At 41.2% G+C, this 22021-nt stretch overlaps 1 protein-coding gene across 1 annotated transcript in view; it reads right to left on the reverse strand.

The window, feature by feature from the left end:
• Nucleotides 1-212: 212 nt before the first annotated feature.
• Nucleotides 213-22021, reverse strand: part of htr4 (5-hydroxytryptamine receptor 4) — a 113591-nt gene continuing 91782 nt past the window's right edge. The window contains exon 7 of the mRNA XM_069169475.1: nt 213-5952. Within this exon, the coding sequence (XP_069025576.1) occupies nt 5865-5952 (88 nt within the window). The 3' untranslated portion in view covers nt 213-5864. The remainder of the gene's footprint in view (nt 5953-22021) is intronic.

Here is a 22021-nt window from a genome sequence, read left to right on the forward strand (position 1 = left end):
TCCTGAACTGCCGACTTCATCTTCCTGCGTGCCTCCATGTAATCAATGCTTCACATACAAAAGAGGAAACCGAGTTGAAGGGAGAGCTCGGCTTCGCTTGTTCGAGGAAAGTAAGCGCTTTGATGAAGTTTTAATCAGCGGGCTAACCGACGCCCGGCCGTTATCAAAGTCAAAAAGGAAGCCAACACCAGGATTTATCAACATCTCTTTAATCTTTAATTAGCCTTTATCAGAACTGTCACATAGCAACAGAAAAAAGTCGTACACATTTCCAGCTCCCTGAAAGAGAAGCTTTTTATGTTCTTTTAATACATGAAAATACCCATTTTGTTCTGTCAAAATAAATACTGAAGGGTTTTTATAAAAGTTGTTTTTTTTTTGTCTCCTTTGGACAGTTTGTGGGAGTTTTGTTTTCTCTTTATATACACATTCATGCCGTAAGCTGCAAAAAATAATAAAGAAATAAATTAAAAAAGGGTTTACAGATACGGAGCAGGAGTGACAGAGAATAAAACTCAGGAAGTTTCATGAGTAGCAGCTATTGTAGAAATCCTACTTTATGCAACACATTTGTATGACTAACAATATTCATCCCTTAAATCCAAGCAACATCGTCTCAATCAGAAGGTACCAGCCGGACAATTTACCACATTTATTTTATATTTATGGCCCAAAAAATTAAAAAAAATGGTGTTGTAGGACTTTGACAGTAGCTGCGTCTGGGAAATTCTGCAACGGACGTTTAAGAAGGCAGGTAAGACGTCAAGAATATATTCAGGGGCATTTTCATTTTGCAAACAAAAAAGGCAAAGAGGCTGCGCTGAGAACTTCAGAACCAAAGAATTACCTGTGAGGTTACATGAAGTATATAATCCAGCATTTGAAAAAAAAACCTCTCCTACATGTAAAAAAAATATGTATATTATGATGGAAAAACTCTTACTGGAGTTTTTTTGGAAAAATACGGAACCATTAAATGCAGGAATAAAAGAAAAGAAAAATGGAAATGAAGTCAAGGTACATATTATGGGATGTTTAGGAGGCTAGAGGCTTTAAAGGCTACAGATTCTGCTGAAGGAAAAGAGGAAAAGACTGAACTTTCAACCATTAAATGCCTTAATTATCTTCTGTTCTGCATCTCCGTCAGCTTCACGCAGAAACACTTCATTTCTGCAAAGGTGAAGCTGTCCGGAGGTTGGCAAAGGATTTAAATGCTATATGTTTGTTTGTGTTAGTGGCAGCTGCTTTCCATCTTTCTCTCAACTATCCAGAGGTTTTGATTTTATCCGACAGGCTTTCCAAAATCACATCAGTAGTTTTGGAGGGACAACAAAACGTTTTCACCTTTTTTTTTTTTTTTCTTTTTTTTTATCCGATTAGTTCATTGCCTTTTTTTTTTTTTTTATTGGTGGTTGTTAAAGAGAATGGGAAGTTTTTCCTTTTGCTTTTTGTTTTGCTATCAAGGCTTTTTCTGCACGACAACATGAGCTAAACTTCAAGTTGCAGCTGTGACATATCAGCCAAATTACAGTTATCTCTTAAATACATTTACCAGTTTGAAATGAGCCTCCCACATTCTCTGTTAAGTGACTCTTCCATTTTTCTCTTTAGGTTGTGGTTTCCTACACATCCCAAAATAACTCCCAACAACCTCCAGAGAAAGAAGGTTCGTTTCAGTCCCGCTGGGTGCTCGGACATTCGATCCTACGGCTGCAGTCACAGAAGAACTCCTGCGGTTGCGTGTTTTTCTCGGTGCACAAAGTGGCATCCGTACTTCTTTTGCAAAAGCAGATCATTTGTGCAAAATGGAAATTTTTTTTGGGGGGGAAGAATTACAATTTTGATGCTTAAGATGATTCTGGAAAGCCAACTGGACATCAGACGAGGCTTCTTGCATTGATCTTCATCTTTTAATGTATGAAACAAATCTTTCGGCTGATGGAACATGGAAGCGTCGAGCTGAAAAATAATACCACTAATAAACCAGAGTTTCAAAAATTCGCAAAACTCGAATCCAAATTTCAACACAAGGATGGTTCCCATGTTTCTTTGAAGTAGTGAAAAAAAAAAACATGACCCCCTTGAATCTCACATGGTCTTCAACTCCTCAACTGCGTGTTCGGTTTCCAAATATAGTCTTCCTCGCAGATTTTGGCCCGTTGACTTTCACGAAGGTATATAGGCGGGCTTAGGTTTTCCTAATTTTAGACCATATCAAAGTGCTTCTCATCAAAAAAACATGTGCACACGTCCTCACACAAGACTGGACACACACACACACACACACACACACACACACACACACACACACACACACACACACACACACACACACACCGCCTGACATTCAGACTCACAGATGTCATGGAAACTGCAGATCTGGAGGCGGGTGGTTGTTGAACAGCAGTGAAGAAAAGACCATCAAAACATAGAAAAACTCAAAAGGAGTTTCTGTCTCCTTTATGGAAAAAACAACAAACAGGTGTTTGGTTTGAAAAGAGAGTTGTGGGTTTAAAGATGGTGAAAACATGAATGTGCTTATTAAAATCTACTGTCTATTATTAGTTTATATTCTACTGTCTTTGTTTCTGGCTCTTTGCCACATAATGCTGTTTTAAGTTTTGAGTTAGTCATCAAGGACGAAAATGTAATCATTTTCAATCATGATTTCAATTTTCATAACACTAGTAACTGATTTCACGCTCAATTCACTCTACAGATGAGACATATTATCACTGTTGGAGATGCTGAACAATCAGAAGGTTTAAGGCCATTTTACTCGCAGTAAAACGATAATATTTCACTTCCAGTGAAATAAACTGATCAGGAAGGCATCAAATTAAATTTTACTATTCAAAGTCAAAATAAAACTTTTGATTTTATTCTTTTTCCATCTGCAGGTCATAATTTGCATTTGTTTTGATAAGAAATGCCTTCACAGATGTACGTTGTAAATATTTGACAAATATAGGGTACGCGAAGGGAGAACAACACTAACTGCTGGTCTGAAAGCATTAGTTGCACAATCAAAGGCTTTATAAAGAACATGTGTCCTCTAGATCTGAATTATTTTAGGACACTAGACATGTATTTGAAAGCTAATACCACCCACAGGTTGTTTTTGGGAGAGATTATCAATTTAAGGAAGACTTTATGTTCCATAATACCTCTGTAGAATATATCAGACGTCATTAAATTGATCCGTAAATCACAAAAAGAAAGTGCTTGTGCTTCAATCATGGAAGGGCTCACAGTTTGATTTAAAAAAAACAAAACAAAAAAAAAGGCGAAAAAACTCAAAACAGCAAAGAAAGAAATGCATTGACGTGCTCGCCAATGAAAATAAGAATTTAGAAAATATATAATATTCTCAAACAATAACAATGAAGGAATATTACCGATGGAAGTGCAGCAGTTATTCAGCAAACCTAAAATCCTCCTATGGCTTCGTCTCTATGCATCTTTTTTTTTTTTTTAATTATTATTATTTGCTGCTCCAGAAACAACACATCATCCAACATCACTTCTCATGACTTTTTTCATGAGTCCAGCAGCAAAGTTGACTAAAGGCCAAACCACAGCTTGTTTTTATCAGCTGATGTGAACACCAAATAAACACGAGTTTATGTGAATTTGAAAAATTCATGAGAACAAAACACTCATTATTAATTCCAATTACCAAAATAGGACTTCTCCTAAAGGTGTCCAGTGCTTCACTGTGTGTCCTTTTGGATTTCACGTGGTAATTTCACTTTATGCAAAGTCATAAAATGTCTGATTTCTCTGTGCTGGTCCAACAGTGAAGTGTTTGGTAGATATTCTTGTGTCTGGAGTAACATCATTACCAGTTGATGTCATTTCTGAAACACGACCTCCTGAACTGGGTCAACGGGCTCGTCTCCGGGACGATTTGTAATTATAACACTGACTCGTCAAGTGCTTTGTGGCTTTTTTTTCTTCGTGTCAGTGAGTCGGCGCTCAGCAGGGTTTTCATCTGATTAACTGATCTGAGGGCTGCCAATGTCCCCGTGAAAGTTTTTTTTGTTTTTTTTACATTTTCTTGTTGTTTTCAACGATTTTCTCTCTCCATGACTTAAGAAAACCAACATTGTTTTTCATGAGAGATCTCCACCAACTTATTATCTGACTCCAGATGTTCCACTTCCTTCACCTACTAGTTGCAGGCTGTTTGTTTGTTTAAATTGGGCCTCTCGGGGATTATAGCAGAAAGGTAAATCTGAGATTAAAGAAAACTATTTATTTTTTTTACTTTCAACATCAGAAAGGGGAATTTCTCACAACAGCCTCTCACGGCGAAGAAAGTGAAAAAAATAAAAAAGAATATCGAACTTCTACAATGGATGCATGTGCAGGATTCATTCATGAGCATGATTCACTTGTTGCCTAAATGAAGTCATTTCCCCTCAGCGTGGCAGCAGCATTAATGAATACTTTGTGGAGTGTAAGTGGTCCGTGGAGTGAGATGCATCCTTCGGGGGACCGACGAGTGGCCTTTTGAATTTAAATAAATCCTGTTGGAAGTTTTTACACTGAATGGCACACAGAGAGATGACGATGATGGCTTGAATAGGAATGACGAGAAGTAAACTAGAAAACAAAAAAAACAAGCAAAAAAAGAGGACAAGGACGAGTTTTGTTTTATGAGTTTGATATTTGACACTTCTCCCGTTTCCCTGAATATAAAAACACACGGAGAGATTTCTACATTCTTCATCGTGGATTCTCTGAGGCGAGTGGAGACGGAGGAGAATAAAACGGCGTGGGATGATGGGGAGAGGGTGGGGGGGAGGGGGGGGGCATTTTCATACAAAGTCAAGGACGTGTACAAGTACGCGCACACTTTTCATGAGCACACTTGAAAGCGTGTGTCACCATGGAAACACACAAAAAGAAAAAAAAACAACTTCACATGTAATTAACTGCATTCATGAGCAGCTTTCATGTGTTTTGCGTTCCTCTTGATTTCTTATTGCGGAGAACAATCGTTCGGAGGGAGCCGGCGCAGCGACGAACACAGAGTGTGAGCTAGCAGCCTCTGTAATAATAATGCACTTCGACAGTTTAGGTCAAGGATTTAACGCCGCCTTGCTTCCACATTTTCCCCTTCAGCTTAGCGAGGATTTAAGCAAAGCTGGGAACCTTCAACCTGGGAGACAAACAAGGTTTTTCCGGCTTTGTGTCAAAGGCAATAATAAAAAAAACAAAAAAAAAAACAGGTTCTAAACTTGTTTAAAAGCTCTTTTTTTTTTTTTTGCCAACTTGTCATTTTTACAAGGAACAACCTTCGAAAAATTGAAAAAGTCAAACTTTCTGGTTTCTGACTGGAAAACAACAAGGGAGCGTCACGTGATGATGGGAAATAGTTCCACTGTTTTGTGTATCAAATAGCTTTGGCAGCACGATTCACTTCGATCACGTCTCGTGCTCTCGTGAGATTCTCCTGACACACACACACACACACACACACACACACACACACACACACACACACACACACACACACTTCGCCACAACCTGCCCGGGGGTTCTGGCCGAGTTTTCGACCGGGCCGGCTCGGTCTCTGTCGGGCCTCCGGCAGACAGAAGAACTAACGGAACCAGAGGAGCTGCTTTTATTCCAGCAGGTAAAAGTTTTGGCTGAGCTTTAAAAAATAAAAACAGAAGCAACCGTTGGTAACGTCTGGCTCCTCCGTTTAGATCCTCGTCCGGTCCCGTCCGGGAGGCCTTCGGGTTTTGGAGCTCTGCTGGATCGGCGTTTGGATTCCAGCTCCGGGTGTGGTGACGGCTGCGGCGCGGCGACAGCCGAGGCTGTTGGAGATGCGACCGCGGGAGTCGTTGTTTGGGTCACAAGCAGGACTCGTGGGACTCTGTGTCGGTGTGCAGAGACTTCTTCTCCTGCTCTGTGTGGTTCCCGTTGGAAAGGACAGAATACCTGAGAGCAGAGAGGCAGGCAGAGGATGACGCAAACGCAATGAACTCGTTGCAGGTTTAAAGGAGCATTGCGTAATTTCTGACCTTTAAAAACAGGATAAAAGTACGATTTTAAAACCATGTATCACCAGAAAAAGTTTATAGATGAAATAAATCTGTGTTAAGGCCCTTTTAATCGTATTTATATACTTGATGGCAACCATGCGACCTACATTTTGTAATCGACCCACGATAACAAGGACGAGCATTTTGGTGGCCGATGCAAACTGATGACACGTGCAGAATATTTTCCAGTGTTCATCCTGCTTTAAGCATCCATTTAAAGGTACATCAGAGTCTTCAGACAAATGGATCATTTCAATAAATATCATATAGAAATACATTTGGGAAGTAATCAGTGAGTCTCTGCGTGTGATTTGTGAAGAAACTTCTCAAAATTTGACTCATTTATGTTCAATATTTTGAGGTTGATTGTTGGATGAAACAATATAAATATGTGAACTCAAGAAATGAATTAAAGAAATAACCTAAAAGATGATTTTACTTGTATTGAGATTATCTATAAATTATAACACTTGGATATGTTGTCATGTCATACATGTTGTTGTTGTTCAATACTGCAGAAAACACTTCCATGATCGTTACACACTGAGAACCGGTCATTTGTATTTCAGCAAGTCCGACAACTATCAGGCTTTGACTTTAATCTCTACACAGCTCACAAATTTTTCTCTTTTCAAACTGTGAAGATGAAAACCCCGAGTGGCCTCGACAGATTCCAGCGTCACACAGTGACAAGCACCGAACGTCTGACATCAAACTGCAGCGGTGGAACATGAAAAGGTTTTGTCTCTCTGTCCACTGCTGTGACGGCAAAAAAAAAACACCAAAAAACAACAACCCGCCACCGGGCTCTCAACAAAACAGAGAAAGGACGGCGAGCTGCTCCGGTTGCTCCGGTCTGAAATAAAAAGCGTCACCGGGATGCAACAACGACAGTTCAGCACAAAAACACAAGTTTTCTGACAAGCGTCAAAACCACGAGTTTAAAAATCGGCATCGGTCCCGGTTGGCCTCCTCCAGTCTGTTAACTACCAAACAGCTGGGAGGAGAAAGACCCTTTTTATAAGAACATACAGTACTTACTAAATACTTTATGATATTCTCCTGAGTCATTTCTCCATATCGTCCTTTCTTAAGTTAAAAGCGATCACTCAGAGGGTTTCTGGAGTTGATGGAACGAGAGTAAAAACCAGACTGAGGAGGCGCAGATGGTTCCTTCAGTATCTGAAAAGGTTTTTAATATGCTCTGCATCTGTGGTTTCACACGTGTTCGCAGGCAAAATGTGAGCTGAGCAGAAAAACACGTGTCCGAACTGACGACGCTTTCACAATGCGATGAAAGTTTTCTGGCAAATTCAAGTTTTGGTTTTGCAGTTGCGGTTCGGTTCACTCGTCTGGCTAAAGTTTTGAAATTTGAGATGTTGAAAGCTTACAAATAAACAAAGTAAATGAACCTTCTGTCGGACACAATCTTTATAAATTTAAACACATCTGTTGCATCAAAAGAAGAAGAATTTACGTCACCTGTCACCCACTGCATGCTGGGTGCATTTCAAGTGTGTGTGTGTGTGTGTGTGGGGGGGGGGGGGGTGCACATTGCACCAGTGGTTACCATGACAACAGCAAAATGTTCCCACTTCTTTTGATCCGCTCCCGTTTGCCCTGTTAAAGTTATCGCATTATGCTGTGAATAAAAACTCAACACTTCCTGTATCTGTTTCAAATTAAAAGCCCACGAGCATTTCAGGAATCGCAATCGGACTGAATTTGGACAACGAAAATTTAGATGAATGATCCAGATCAACTTCTGAAAATATTTAATTGTTGAAGTTTTTTTTAAATTAGATTGATTGAAATATACATGTTTGACTATTGTATGTGAACTCGCCTCCACATTGGTCACGCAACCTTGAAAACAAGCCACAACTTAACCACACTGCAAACCGAACAAAACAACGATCAAAAAATATAAATTAAAAAAAGTTAAACGAGAGAATAACTACAGTTTACATGTGTTTGTTTTTCTAAGTGAATCAAATTCATCTGAAAAAAAACACGTCGACTGCAAAAACAAGCTCAGCTGTCTGCTGTGATGTTTCACTAAACGGTCAAGCCAGCGACAACAGAAGCATTTAGCAACACCAAAGATGAACGTGACTCAGACGGCACCGATGCTATATATATATATATATACATATATATATATTGTATAATTGGATTAGACAAACAATCTAACAGAAACAAATATAAACATGACGTCAGTGCACAACAACAGGCTCGTTAAAGTGATCTCAACTGTAACGAGTCTCACTCGTGAAGGCTTCACTCCATTTGAGTGAGAGGAATTCTCTGCATGTATGCGTGAGTGTATGGAGAGTAAATGGTTCTGTACGTTTTGTGTGTGTACAGTGTGTGTGTGTGTGTGTGTGTGTGTGTGTGTGTGTGAGCAGAAGCCTCACCGCGGTCTAAAACCATTACGAGCTGTTTATACAAACACCCCCGACCAAAGACACTTCCTGCTGCCAAACTGGCCGTGAAATGCACCTTCCAGACAGCCGCGAACATTTAGGGCTTTTTAAAGGGAAACATGGCTGCAGAAATCTCGCCGGAGCAGAACCCAGAAATTGCTGCCACATTGCAGCGTCGACAAAAAAAAAAAAAGAAGCCCAGCTGGCCTCACCGCGGTGCCGCTGCCGAGATGATATCGCTGCTCGGCTCTTTGGAGGAAACAAAGATGTTGGAGAGTCTGGAATTATTGACAACCTTTTATTGATAAGATAAGATTTGAAGTCCAGCCACGTGTCATGTCGAGGCTCCCTTGTGTTAGCTAATTATTTAAACTATAATTAAAGCTATTGTAAGCTATTAAACACTGATACACTTCTGCTGCTTTGCTGAATGGAAATAATAATAATAAAAAAAAAAACAATATGCAAAAAGAATTGGCTGTTTTTCGCCTTTAATGGCGCTTTGTTTTTGTATCTAATGTGTATTTTTATCGTGAAATTGTTATCTAAATTCGTAATTTGCAATGAAATATAAATATTTATAGAATCAAACAACCTTGAAACCTGAACAGTCATGTTAGTATGAGCTGTATTAATATTGCGGGTCATAAAAAAAGAGTTAATAGCCACACAAAAAAAAGAACATTTTACATCTGAGAGAAGCTAAATACATAAATCTCTACATGATTAACTTCACTTTGGTAAAAACCCAATTTAAGTTGAAATAAAATCATATAAAATACATATTTTAAAAATATATAAATTCACATAAATGACATGAAATGTATCGCAGATTTGATAAGATTATAGCTCTCCTTTCAAGCCGTCGATAAATGATTGAAACTCCACGGTTTCATTAAAACTCATGTCGGTGAAAGCTTGGGGAGAAGAAATGAAGAACGCAGTGAAAGCTCGACGAACTCGCTCCACAAACTGTAAGTGCGCTTCGTCTGAAGCATGTATTCAATTTTTTATTTGGATCGAGCGAAAATTCAAAGCAGGACAATGTGGCCGGGTCCATCCTGTGTTTATTTACGGTATTGTTTGTACACAGCCGAGCCGACGGGCCAACTGGCAGAGCGGGAGACAGGATGGAGATTTGTTTAATGAGGCCGAGGGGGGAGACAGAAGGCCCGGATTACAAGCAGACTAAACATTTCTACATATTCTGGGCAGCCGCGTGGCGAACATTCATCTCCGCGAAGCACCTTTCAGCAAAGACCTCGCATGAAGCCGGACATCTGACGTCCCGTGTGGACGAGCGGGAGACGAAAGAGAAACTTTCTCAACGGAGATGAATCTGGTGTCCGTCCAAATCATTTACATATTTCATGAGCGGCGATCTCGCTGGCAGACGACAACATCGTATTTCAAACTTAAAAAAAGTTGATAACGTTTCATATTCTTTTGTTTTTAGTCGGTTTGAGTTTACAGACACTCGATGCGGCGCTTCTAAAAGCTGTTAACTTTCCCACAGAATGTGAATTTGGGGCAAAAAGTTCAGAATAAAAATGCTGAATTGTCGAATTTGTGTGTTCTGAAACTTTAAGATGTCTTGGAAACAAGTATTAGTTGAATTTATAGGCTTATTATTAGGGATGAGCGAGTACACCATCATCTATCTGTTAAACCAACTAAACGATCTGTATCTGTACTCGGAGGGGGCGGGGCTTAATACCGAAGTGGGCGGTGCTTACACTGGAAATTGGCGGGGACTAACCTGGATTTGTTCATTTAAACCTGAAATTGATAAAAATTATAATGTACTTATGTGATTTTAAAATGAACAAACCATCCTGGATTATGCATCTCGAGCCTCAGTACAACTTTTCCCGACACGATAATGAACCGTCTCATGTTTGGGGTTAATGTGATGCACTCTTTAGCATTATCCCCACAGTGGTCTTACTGCACAGCATTAACCTGAGAGATAACCTTATGGAAATGAGAACTGTGTGTGAAGGAGATTTTCATTGTGTATGGATGAAATGAGGAAGTGATCCTACGAAGGCTTAACGAAGGTTAATTTACAGGTTAATACAGTGGAGGGACAACACTAAGAGATAACGTTTTCACCCAATGGGTCCAAACATACAGTAACGTACAGGGAAGGTTTGAAAATGATGCCTTCAATTAAAGAGATACAACTTCCTCTCCAAACTTTGTAAAAGAAAGCAGCTTTCATATTTTAATAAGGTATTTTGTTCTTTTGGCATGAGGTCGTGTTGGTAATTTGAGACGCTTAGAGTTCATGATACAGTATGAAATCTTAAAATTGGATAATGGAGGGCGGCTGGATATTGTATACTGAAACAAAACCACCTCCTCTGATGGCCAGGTTTAGTGACGTGAGGGCACAAAATGTGACAAGTGTTAATATGAGTCACAGAATAAATTAATGTATTTGTTTTCTGCATGACTGACAGGAGAAATATATATTTGCAGCAGCTTTTCTTTTCTTTCTTCTTTTACCATTCAGTTGCTCGACAAGCGATCCAATCACCCAAATCTGCATCCCACTCACTCTCCCTCCTGATGACCACTTCATCCTCTCTGCACTTTCTCTAATCACATACTCGGTCTCTCTCCCTCTCCACTTCCCTCTGATGATCCCACTCTCTGCCTGAAGAACGACATTATATCATCACAATCAGGAGCCTCTTCTCCCCTCTGGAGTTCTGGTTCTGTCCAGGTCACCGTCTACCGAGGAGGCAAGTGGACCGTTTTAGCCGGCAACAACACCGGAGCTCCACTGGGATGCTGATGAAAGGGGGAGGAGGGGAGGAAGGTGTGGAGGGGTGAGGGGTCGAGGGGGGTCAGGGTGAGCAGAAGAAGTGGGATGAATATGAGATGAATGCAACGGAGCCGGATTTGAATAGAGAAGAGATTACGCAGCGCTGAGCTAACGAGAAAGAAAGCGAGAGGAAAATCTGATGGCGAAAATTATTCAAAGTTTACACCCACGAGGAAGGTTTGCTTGAAGCTCAACAACAACAACAACAACAACAACAAAAAGACAAATACGCAGTCTGGCAAGAGCACACTGACTTTCAGAGCGTTTCCAAATAAGAAAAAATAAAGCCAATAATGTTTGCACACACTGACCTTGAAGGAAGATTTGAAATCCTGCACAAGTAAGCAGGAGTATTATGAGTCCTCAGTGGAAAATGAATGACCGAAGATAGGTGTCGTCACCTCAATTACAGAAACAGTGAGGAAAGTTTTGTGTTGGATGGTTTCGACGAAGATAGGAGGGTAAAAAGAGAAAGGGAGAAGGAGACAGGAAATCATTTAAAACCAAAGACAATTCAGGGACATTTTTGTTTTTTTTACCCGACCCAGTATCGTGGCAAAGCGTGAAATAGACACGCTTTGGGCTGTTTAGACGTGAAAGTTACACATTTTAAAAGTGTGAAACGCACTAAGGGACCGCAACAGAGGCAACAAAGGACATTTGGCTCCATTTTCGTCCACTACAGGATAACGTGTAACTTTCACGCCTAGATAGGCCAAAGCGTGGCTATTTCACGATTTGCCATGACACCTGGTTGTTTTACCTGTGAAAAAGTTAATAGAAATGGAAAAGTCAGAACCTTCACATGCATGATGATGACTTTCAGCCAGAATGTTGACTCTGGCTTCAGAGTGTAAAAATTCAAGGATTGAAGTTTACAGAGCTAAAGCAGCCTTGCTGACATCAGGTCGACTGAAGGAATCAGAAGTTTGGACTTTCGTGGGATTTAATGTTGCTGGCTAGTGTTTCTTCTCTCATGTTCAATGAGGTCGGAGGACACATCAGAAAGCAGTAGGGAAAACAGGGATTTTTAAAAAAAATATTTTTAAAGAAAGCAATCTGCAGCAGCCCAACACAGAAAGTGAGAAGAGTGAAATACTGGAGGACTTCAGCTGCATGTTGTTTTCAGTGATCGAGCACCGTGAACATTTCTGAGGGACGGAGGTGGGAGTTTAATGAGAAACTGGTGTGAAGTGGGCAACGTTGGGTTTTGTAACTCTCAAAACTTTTGCACAAGCAAGCTGGTAAGAAAACGGTGGCCGAGTCAAAACCCCACCGCAGCGGTTTGTTCTCTACATTTACTCTTTTGATTCAATTTAATCTATCTCACCAAATGTTTTTTTAATGAACCAGCATCCGCTAACACGACCGCCGCGGGGCGGACGTTAAGAGTTCCTCTGAGACCCGACCGCCCAAACATAAAGCGGCAGAGTTTAATGAGAAAGTTTGAAGTCCAAAGAGCTGCCCGGCAGCGCGGTACGGGTTTAATGGCACCTTAAGTTATAAATGAACCATATCTGGCAGTATTGTAAGATCTTTAGCAGGGTATACAGGGTAATTAGCACTACCTTCACTTTTAAGCTTATATCTTGGTCGGTGTTGGGGCTAACCATTCAAGCTATATCTTGGTGGGTTTTTTTTCTTCAGAATAATCTAGACTATCTAAATCTTTTATCATTTAATTTAATTTTTTTTTTTTTTTTTAAGATTTTTGTTGTTATGATTTATTTTATTCTTACAAAGTGGGATGTAATGTCTTTAGGGGTTCTTAAACTGCAGCAACAGTTTCAAGTTGGCCAACAGAACAACTTTGCTCGAGCTTGATTGAGTTACTAAAGCAGGTCAAAATGGATCAGTGTGAAGGTTGTGTCCCTGGAGCCCACTGGGAGGACTGAATAAATGATAATGTACCTTGTTCAGTGGTTAGTTAGCTCACTGGCTAACCTTTATAAGCACGGCCAATTAGACACCGACTTCACTTCGGGCCAGCTCGGAGGATTCAGGGCGACACATCAAATTGTCTCTGAACCTCAAGTTCAGCTTTGAAGTCACCAACTTGTAAAGTGTCCCAACAAGCCGCTGATGAGCTTTTTTGCTTTTTGAAAATAATATTTGAACCTACATGAAAAATTCACCCTAAAAGAGTGCAAGAAGTGGAGACCAAGATGAAAACAAAATGTTCCTCTTCAGTCATCTCTCCGCGGGTCGAAACATTAAGGAGTCTCATCGACGCTCTGAATACGACACGTTTTGTCCTGCAGTTCACTTAAAAACACAAAACAAAGCAAGGTGAGAGTTTTGAAGTGTTCAGAGTCGGATACGTCGCCGAGAAGGACAAACTCCTGACTTTGTGAATCACGGCTGCTTCTGCTGATCAGCGTATAAAACACCCCCGGCCTTTCCCTGTTAGGATCTAATGACAGTCAGCTCCCCCGCTGAGCTGTGTGGGATTAGACGGCACAGCAGAGCGCTCGCTCACTGCAAAACCCAAACTTTCTTCTCTGCTTTAGTTTTTTTTAATCACTGCGATACATTCTGCAGTTTCAGGCTTAGTTTCGGAGACAGAAGGAGGGAGGGAGGGAGGGAAGGTGGGAAGGAGGGAGGGAGGGAGGGAAGGAGGGAGGGCGTCCGTCACAACCCTTCATAGCACGGCACTGCATCAGTGTGCAGAGGCATCAAAACGGATGATGCCTGTTGTTTCATGTTTTTGTGTACTTCCTCCTGATAAGAGGTGTTTGGCTCACACAGATGAACCTCGGCTATCTCTGCGAGGAAACACTTTCATCGGAAATGGACCTTTTCCTGATAACGGGGACACGATGCAGTCAACACGCTCTTCTGTCTCTGACGACGCCTCTCCTCTTCGGCGTTCGAGTTGTTTTCTTTCGCTACAAAACCTTTATCAATAACTTTGTTTGTTGAGTTTCAATCTCCGCTGGCTTGAAAGATGGTTCTGAAAATCTCTCGGCCTTTCAGAGACTAGCGGTGTGTCATTTCTTTCTTTTTTTTTTTTTTTTATATTTACTGGAGTTGATGATGGATTTCAAAAACCATCCAGCAAAACGAAAAGTCCAAATGTGTCCATACGAGCTTCTCTAAACCGTTCCTGCAGCACAGTCCACTTGGCCCACCAGTATAATTAGAAAGCACATGTTTAAAATAGCAGAGCGTGATGGCCGATATATCCTCTGTGGTCATTTTGAAACTAGCTTCTCTTTGTCATTAGACATATTTCCAAATTGCACTTTTCCCCTCTAACCTCGCCTCCGTGCTCTTAAAGTGTTTCGTCTTTGCAAAGCGGGTCAGGTAACCGCCTGAATAACCTTTTTCCTCTGGAAACTAGTGATGTTTTTTGTTTTCTTTTGCCAGAGAAGCAGCCGTCTCAGAGACCTGCAGCGCTGAAACACCGAAACCTCCCGCTCGGTTTGTCTCAGAACATTAAAACGGGACTTCAGTCGGGACACGACCGCTGAGGCATGAGGGTGAAGTATACGTGGGGCGGGGCCTGTGGGGAAGTCAACACGACACACGTGCACGCCTGCATGTGTGCACGTGTGTGTGTGTGTGTGTGTGTGTGTGTGTGTGTGTGTGTGTGTGTGTGTGTGTGTGTGTATTGTACGTGCTTGTGGGCCTACGCACTCGTCACACTGCTGAGAGTGGGAGGTGAATCCTGAAGGAACATGCTGTGCTGAAAAAAACACAAGTAGAGGCGCACAAGCTTCAAGGTAACAGGGACATGGCTTGTTTGTGTGTGTGTGTGTGTGTGTGTGTGTGTGTGTGTGTGTTGTAGGAATAGGATCAGCTCACTGCCCCCCCGACCCCTGAATGGATCCGAGTTTGATTATTTCTGGATGACTGATGTCTGCAACGCAACATTCCTCAGCTAATCGCTAACATGACTGAAATGAGGAGAAATCACCACCGTGTGCGTTTCTGTGTGTGTACATGTACACGTTGTGTGTGTGTGTGTGTGTGTGTGTGTGTGTGTGTGTGTGTGTGCGCCATATACCTGCATGTAAGTTGTAAATATTGATTCTTTTAGAAAGTCTTTTTACGAAGACATGTAAGTTGTAATCAAAAAGCTACGAATCAATTAAAGTGACGTTTTGGTTCTTTCTCATAAAAGAATAAAATATTTATTGTTTTTGATACATATTGTTTTTGTTGTCTGTTACGTATTAAATATCTTGATGTGTTTATGAAAGAGGAAAAGTGCAACACATGGCCTTTGGTAAAGCATAGATTGGTGCTTTGGGATGATATATATTTTTTAACTAATAGACTAAAATGTTTCCTGTTCTGATCATATCTTAAAATATTGTTTTACACCAAAACGGTAAATTTAAAAAAAAAAAAATCCATGTGAATAATACAAGTGGAACTGAAACGTATATAAATAATAATTCTAAATGGCTTCTTCAAAACCAACAAACTAAAACTGAACTGAAATTTATTTTGAATTAAAAGATGATTAAAACTCAGCTGTAACAACAGCGGCTAATTTGCTCATTTTCATGTATTTATATTATGTAATAAAACAGCTGGAGGACCTTTATGTCCAAAACAACACCACCTCCCGATACGTTTTCCACATTACTAAAACATGAAAAAATTTTTACCCCAAAAGTGGAGATGTAACTTTTTTTGAAACCTGTTTCTATTTTCTAATTTACTCTTTTGCAACAATATGAGACAGCAAAAAAAAAAATAAAAAAAATAAAAAATTCAAATGCTGCTTACTGAGAAACAGCCTGGCAGTGTGAGAATCGAAAAATAAAACGTCACTGTAAACTCTTATTTTGCAATGTGCTTGTGGAGGTCCTATAATTTTAAAAACCAATGTTTGTCCTCTTTTCTGCATGAATGGGAACAAACTCAACCATCATTTTAAAATGTTCTGTACTTCATGAACGCAGCGGTCCCAAGACGACGAAGCTACCGTACGAAGTTGGACCGCCAACGCTTGTTTTGACGTGTTATTGTAACTCCCCCCCCCCCCCCCCCCCCCCCTCCACCTCCGGCGTTCCCGGGAGAAGACGCATTAAAACATTTACCGTACATCTCGCCACAGCTCGGTCCCGTCGGCCTCCGCCAGCTCGAGCCTCGACTTCATTAAGTCTTATCGGCCAAACCTCAACATTTCAAATAAAGAACGACTTAAAGCTCGCTGATGTTTTGATTCACTTTGGACAAACTGAACGCACGCGATGTTCTGGTGAATACTTGGATTTATGCATCCTGCATGCAAAAAAAAATAAAAGATTGCCATTCTTTTGCCACATTGTCATTTGGCCCATTCTCATTATGAAGATGTATAATTCAGCAGCTATAATGACTCTAATAACAACTAAGGATTGTCATTAGTACCTGAAGTCAAATTAAGGGTTAAACTGAAGCTTCATCTTGCGTCGGGAGACCAGTAGGTCAGACAGTGAGAGGCTGACATGCAGATGTATTGATGGACATGTTCATGCCCTGCATGGGGAGATAAGAGCTGAGCTGACGCCACATGTGAATCCGATTACAATTATATTATAACTGCCGTTTGTCTGTACAGAGTTCCTGCGCTCTGTCCTATTCGTGTGTCCTTGACCATCTGTCCAACCTACATGGACACAAGCTGTCACTCTCCCACACACTTTCCCAGCAGCCTACTGGGAAGCGTTTAATCCCAGCAGCTCCTTCTTTATTTGTTTTCTGGCGGTCCATCGGAAAATAATCCCGTCATTAATTAGAAGATAAACCTCAAAAAGCCGTGTTTTTTGGGGGGCGTGTCTTTTTAGATTGACAGTTCTGAGTTGAAGTCAGGTTACAGCTATCGGTGGGCGGGACGTAGTATCGTCGGGTTTCCAATCAGATAGAGTCAGATTCACCAGCTGGCTCCTCCCCCAGCTCCTCCAAATATGGTCACTTCCTGCTCCAAATCGCTCCGAACTAGCAAAGATGGTGACGTCCAAAATACCAAACTGGAGGCTTCATAAAGGCCGTTCACAAACCCAACGGGTGACGTCACTGCTGGTGGGAAAAAAAAAAAATGCTCTGACTTGTTTGTACTTCTGCAAACAAATTAAAATCATCTTGGGTCTTTATATATAAAATATAGTCGGGAGGAACTTGTTTTGCGGAACATTTCTACGTAGGGAGCCGAGGCCTGGAATAGAAACGGCTAAAACCCTGCAAATGGCTAAAGAGAACCGAGCAGGCCTGCCTCATTTCATGATCCAAATCTTTCTCAAAAATTGCCACACAGAGGTTTTTGTTTCCCATAGCAACGGTTAATTTGAAAAACAAAACACAGAGGTAGCGGAAGAGGAGGAGAACGTCGGCCCATTTCTTTTTCAGATTCATAACAAGTTCACATGGCTCCTCTTCAAACGAGTCAAACACATCAATCTGGAAGACCCGGATCTATATTTTCATTTAGTTTGAGGACTTGTTGAATCAGCTGTAAAATAATCTCCACTTTTTTTTCTCTGCACGTCCCCCCGCCCCTTCGGATCTCTGTGAGACGGCGTGGATAGTGAAGACCGGAGGGTGGAAAATGTCCTGCCAAGCTGAGCTTTCTACCTGGCAGGGAGGGAAAAAAATAAAAAATAATATTTCTGCAGAAAGTCCCGTGAGACGAGGGGAAATATCTCCATATTTACATGATGCTCAGAACGAAGAAAGTAAACAGACCTCCATAAACAGACGAGAAGCAATCATGAATGAAACCTCAGAGACTCAATATGTGTTTGTGTAAGTGTGAGTGTGTGAGTGTGTGAGTGTGTGTGTGCATATTTGTGCATTGGGTTTCTTTTAAAGTTTTGTGTGTCAGCAAAATGAGGAAAAAGGAAAAAAAGAAGAAGTGCGCGTGTGCTTGAGAATAGAAGAAAAAGATGGGGAACAAACAGTCTTTCTCTTTTTCACCTCGCATCGTGCAGCCTGAAAGATTTATAATCCAATATAAGAGGAAAGTGTACGTGAATATCGCTGCCTATACATGAGCTGAGGTGAAGCTGCTTCCTGCCCGAAGGTAGAACGTTGGCAGAGTTTCGGGAGAATCTCTACAAAAACTCTAAATCAGCGCAGAGCTCTGCATCACACAACTTACAAATATCTCAGGGAATTTAATCACTACGATTATTTGAAAGGTTTTTAGTCAACATTTGCATCAATTTAAACCAATGAAATGACACTTTGCATGCATGAAAAAGACCGTTCATTTAAAAAAAAAAATAAAATAAAATTCAAAACCAAGCAAATCTCTGGCTTAAAATTCCCAAAGGTCTCCAATTTCTCCAGACCTGCACAACCTCCACAAGTTGCATGTCTAACCATGCAAGAGTTACTAATCATGCAATTAAAAGTATGAGAAAGATGCATTATCTATCTATTTACAAGAAATATTACAGTATTAAGGAACTCGATGCGTGTTTGTCCCACAGTGATGGACAACCCACGTGTGGCAGCTGTGAGCCACATACCGCCCGTTTCTGCAGAACTTTTCTATTGTGTGCGCATGCAGATGTGAGCCAGATGCATCTACGTTGTTTATGGTAATCGCTGTCTTTCATCTGGGCCGAGTTGACAGAGTTGTGTGTGTCTTCGAGGGACATAGAGACAGACAGGGAAACAAACAGAGAGGAGAGGTGAAGTTAGCGAGGCAGCGGCCCACACAGCGCGTCAATTCAATTAGGAAGTGAAAATCCTTCCTGAGAGTTTTAATGTGGTTACTGATTGAGGACAGCTCTCCCGCTGCACACGTGTTCAGTTCAGTCGGGTAATTCCTGCTGCAGCTACTTAGAAAGCCGCTGCAACAGTCCAGTTCAAGTCCAACAGAACCACATGATAGCTTGGCCTAAAAGTAACACACAGCTTTCGGGGCCATTAATCAACTCGGCAGTGACAGAGCAGGTGAATGGGGATCAACAGTGGGGGGGCTGGGAGGCGCCTTCATTTATGATTTGAAGAATATTTTCAACTGGAGTCATGAAACTTTGCATTAAATCTTTGGTTGAATGGATCAACTGAATCTGTGTTTCGAAAATGTATTTGACAGTAATTTAATTGTAGAAGAATTGTACATTCACGAAGGTTTTTGTTGGTCGTTCGCTGTCTGTGGCTTCAACAAAGCAAAACACCTGAGCACGCCTCGTTTTAATACCAACATGTTCACGGGTGCTCCGATGGGTGCAGGTACGTTCAAGCAACATGGGTGCTGGGCGGGAAAACGACAACCAGCAGAGTGACGTCTCCTCGTCTCTCTGTAACTGAGACTGTCCCCTCGTAATAAAGTCGGGGACCAGTTGTCTCCTTATTTCAAAGATTGAGCTCATTCCTTCAGTTCGCTCCTTTTCTGTTATTTCCAAGTGAAATTGCAGCAGTAATGAGTTCTCCATAGAAATCCTATACCATACCCATCAACGCACATTCAAGTCCCCGTAGATAGCTCTTTGCCAATAGCCAGCTGCAGCAATAAAATCCATTATGCGTGGGCAGTGAAAATGAAAAAAAAACGCAACACAATCGTGTTGTTGAGTCATAAAAAAGCCTCTTCAGAAAAGCTGCTCGAGGGTTCGCAGCACGCCGAGCACATTCAAAGGATGCGCCAGGCGGCTGACGAGGGGAAACACACGAAGGAACACAAATAAACTTTAGGATAAAAAGTATGCAGAAAAAAGGGAAGGAAACAAACACAAAGAACCACATGTCTGAATGTGTCAGACACCTGCTGACGTGGAAACATGAAAAAAGGGCAGACGACTTGTACACAGTAATCCAAATCACAAAAAACATCTGTTATAACTGACAAACAACCAGCGATGTTTGATAATTTGGTTTTATCCTGAAAATATGATGATGTCTTTTACAATCAGATGGATGAAATCACACGGCTTCACATTGCAAGACAGCAGCTCATCAACTCTTCCTTCCATCCTCCCACTGACCTCCGACATAAATAGCCTGAATTACGAGCGAGCTCGGTCCGCTGACGAGCGTCGCTTCACCGCCCCGACAACCCCCGATGTCAGATCTCTGCTTTGCCTTCAGATATATTTAAAAATCCTATCACGAAGACAATCCGAAGCGCTCCGCACCTTTCATTCAACAAAAATGCGCAGCGACAGAGAAGAGTCTCCTGACTGACACACGACCGACCGCCCGACAGTCTGAGGAGACCGAAGATCAAAAAATCAACTCTCCCGCACGCCATCACTCAGAAACTACGAGTGCTGCTGCTTTAAACTCTCCACTCAGCCACTCCAAAACCATTCCTGCATTCTCTTTCCTTCAAATATACTTTATTATTTATTTTTTGATCGATAATAGCAGCGACGAAGAAAAGAAGAAGGGCTCACGGAGACTTCCTCCACACTGACGACGGTGCCGGTTCGTTGAATGCATACAGCAGTACCATTTAAAGAGCTATGACAACGTTCACACTTATAGCTCTGAAAATGGCGCTGCAATCTGCAACAAAACTGGGAAGTCGGGAGTCTCCTACAGCTGCCACCCGTCCAGATGTTCCGTCACATACACGCATACGTGTTAGAAGTGTACATCAACACACACACACACACACACACACACACACACACACACACACACACACACACACACACACACACATAAGAATCAGTTATTCATCTGTCACTCTTGTCAGAAACACACACGCACACCTGGAACACAGCTCGTGACCACATTCATCAGAGGTTGTTTTTTTTCTGATCCATCCAGATGTTTGGGATTCAGGTCAGGAAGTGACAAAAAAGAAAATCACAATGGAAAGAAAAACAACAGCGGAGCAGCGACAGGTATGCAAACATTTAGAAAAGTCCTGCATGTCGGCACAAAGTCTGGTAGCGTAATAAAAAATTCTTCAAGATGAATTTCTGCGTCTACGAGCGCATCCGGCCGCCGCCGTGTTTACGTGGAAAATACAGCCTGATAAGAGCGGCTTTCAAAACGTGTAACTTTCACGCTTAAAAAAACGAAATCGTGTTTATCTCACGTTTTTTTGTTTTTGCCATAGTGGACCGGCGTGTCTATTTCACGCTTTGCCGTGAAACTGAGTTGGGCTGTTTTGACATGCGCATTAAAGACTACTTATTTAATTAAATATAAATCCTCTGCAATGATTTTTACATTTTATAGTTTATCACCAAAAACATGTAAATCGACAAAGTTTTGGAAGCGTTTCAGTTCGGACTCATACGAGGATCCGAGAAGTTACTTTACAATAACAGAAAGCCTACATGGAGAACATCGTCATAAAACAGCCGCGCTTTGCTCCCGACTCCCCTAAAGTGCTTCTTAACTATGATGAAGCATCCCTCAATTCCCAAAGACATTTAAATATATTGCAAGTCGACAAATAAAATGCAATTATAGCATTCGCAGTAAACATGAATAAATGCAATACATTAAACATAATGAGTGTTATATATTCACAATAGAGGCTTAATTCATTTAATAAGTAATGCAAAAATGAATTTGCGTATAGGGACTGAATGAGGAAACACACTAATTAGCCAAACAGTAAATGTGCTGTAGTGGCATGTAATGTCGATCCCCCAAAGTCATTACACTAAATATTTATGCGCAAAGAAAACAATAGCTGAGATCAATTAAATCGGAGTCTGTGATTCATCAGCCACTATTTCTTACAAATTGGGGTTTTTTTTTCTGGGAAAATGTTTGCACTGTTGTTCAGGAAAGAAGAT

The sequence above is a fragment of the Embiotoca jacksoni genome, unplaced genomic scaffold (assembly GCF_022577435.1).
Source record: "Embiotoca jacksoni isolate LCO1_2020_lvr unplaced genomic scaffold, fEmbJac1.0.p SCAF_45, whole genome shotgun sequence".
In the NCBI taxonomy this organism is placed as follows: domain Eukaryota; kingdom Metazoa; phylum Chordata; class Actinopteri; family Embiotocidae; genus Embiotoca; species Embiotoca jacksoni.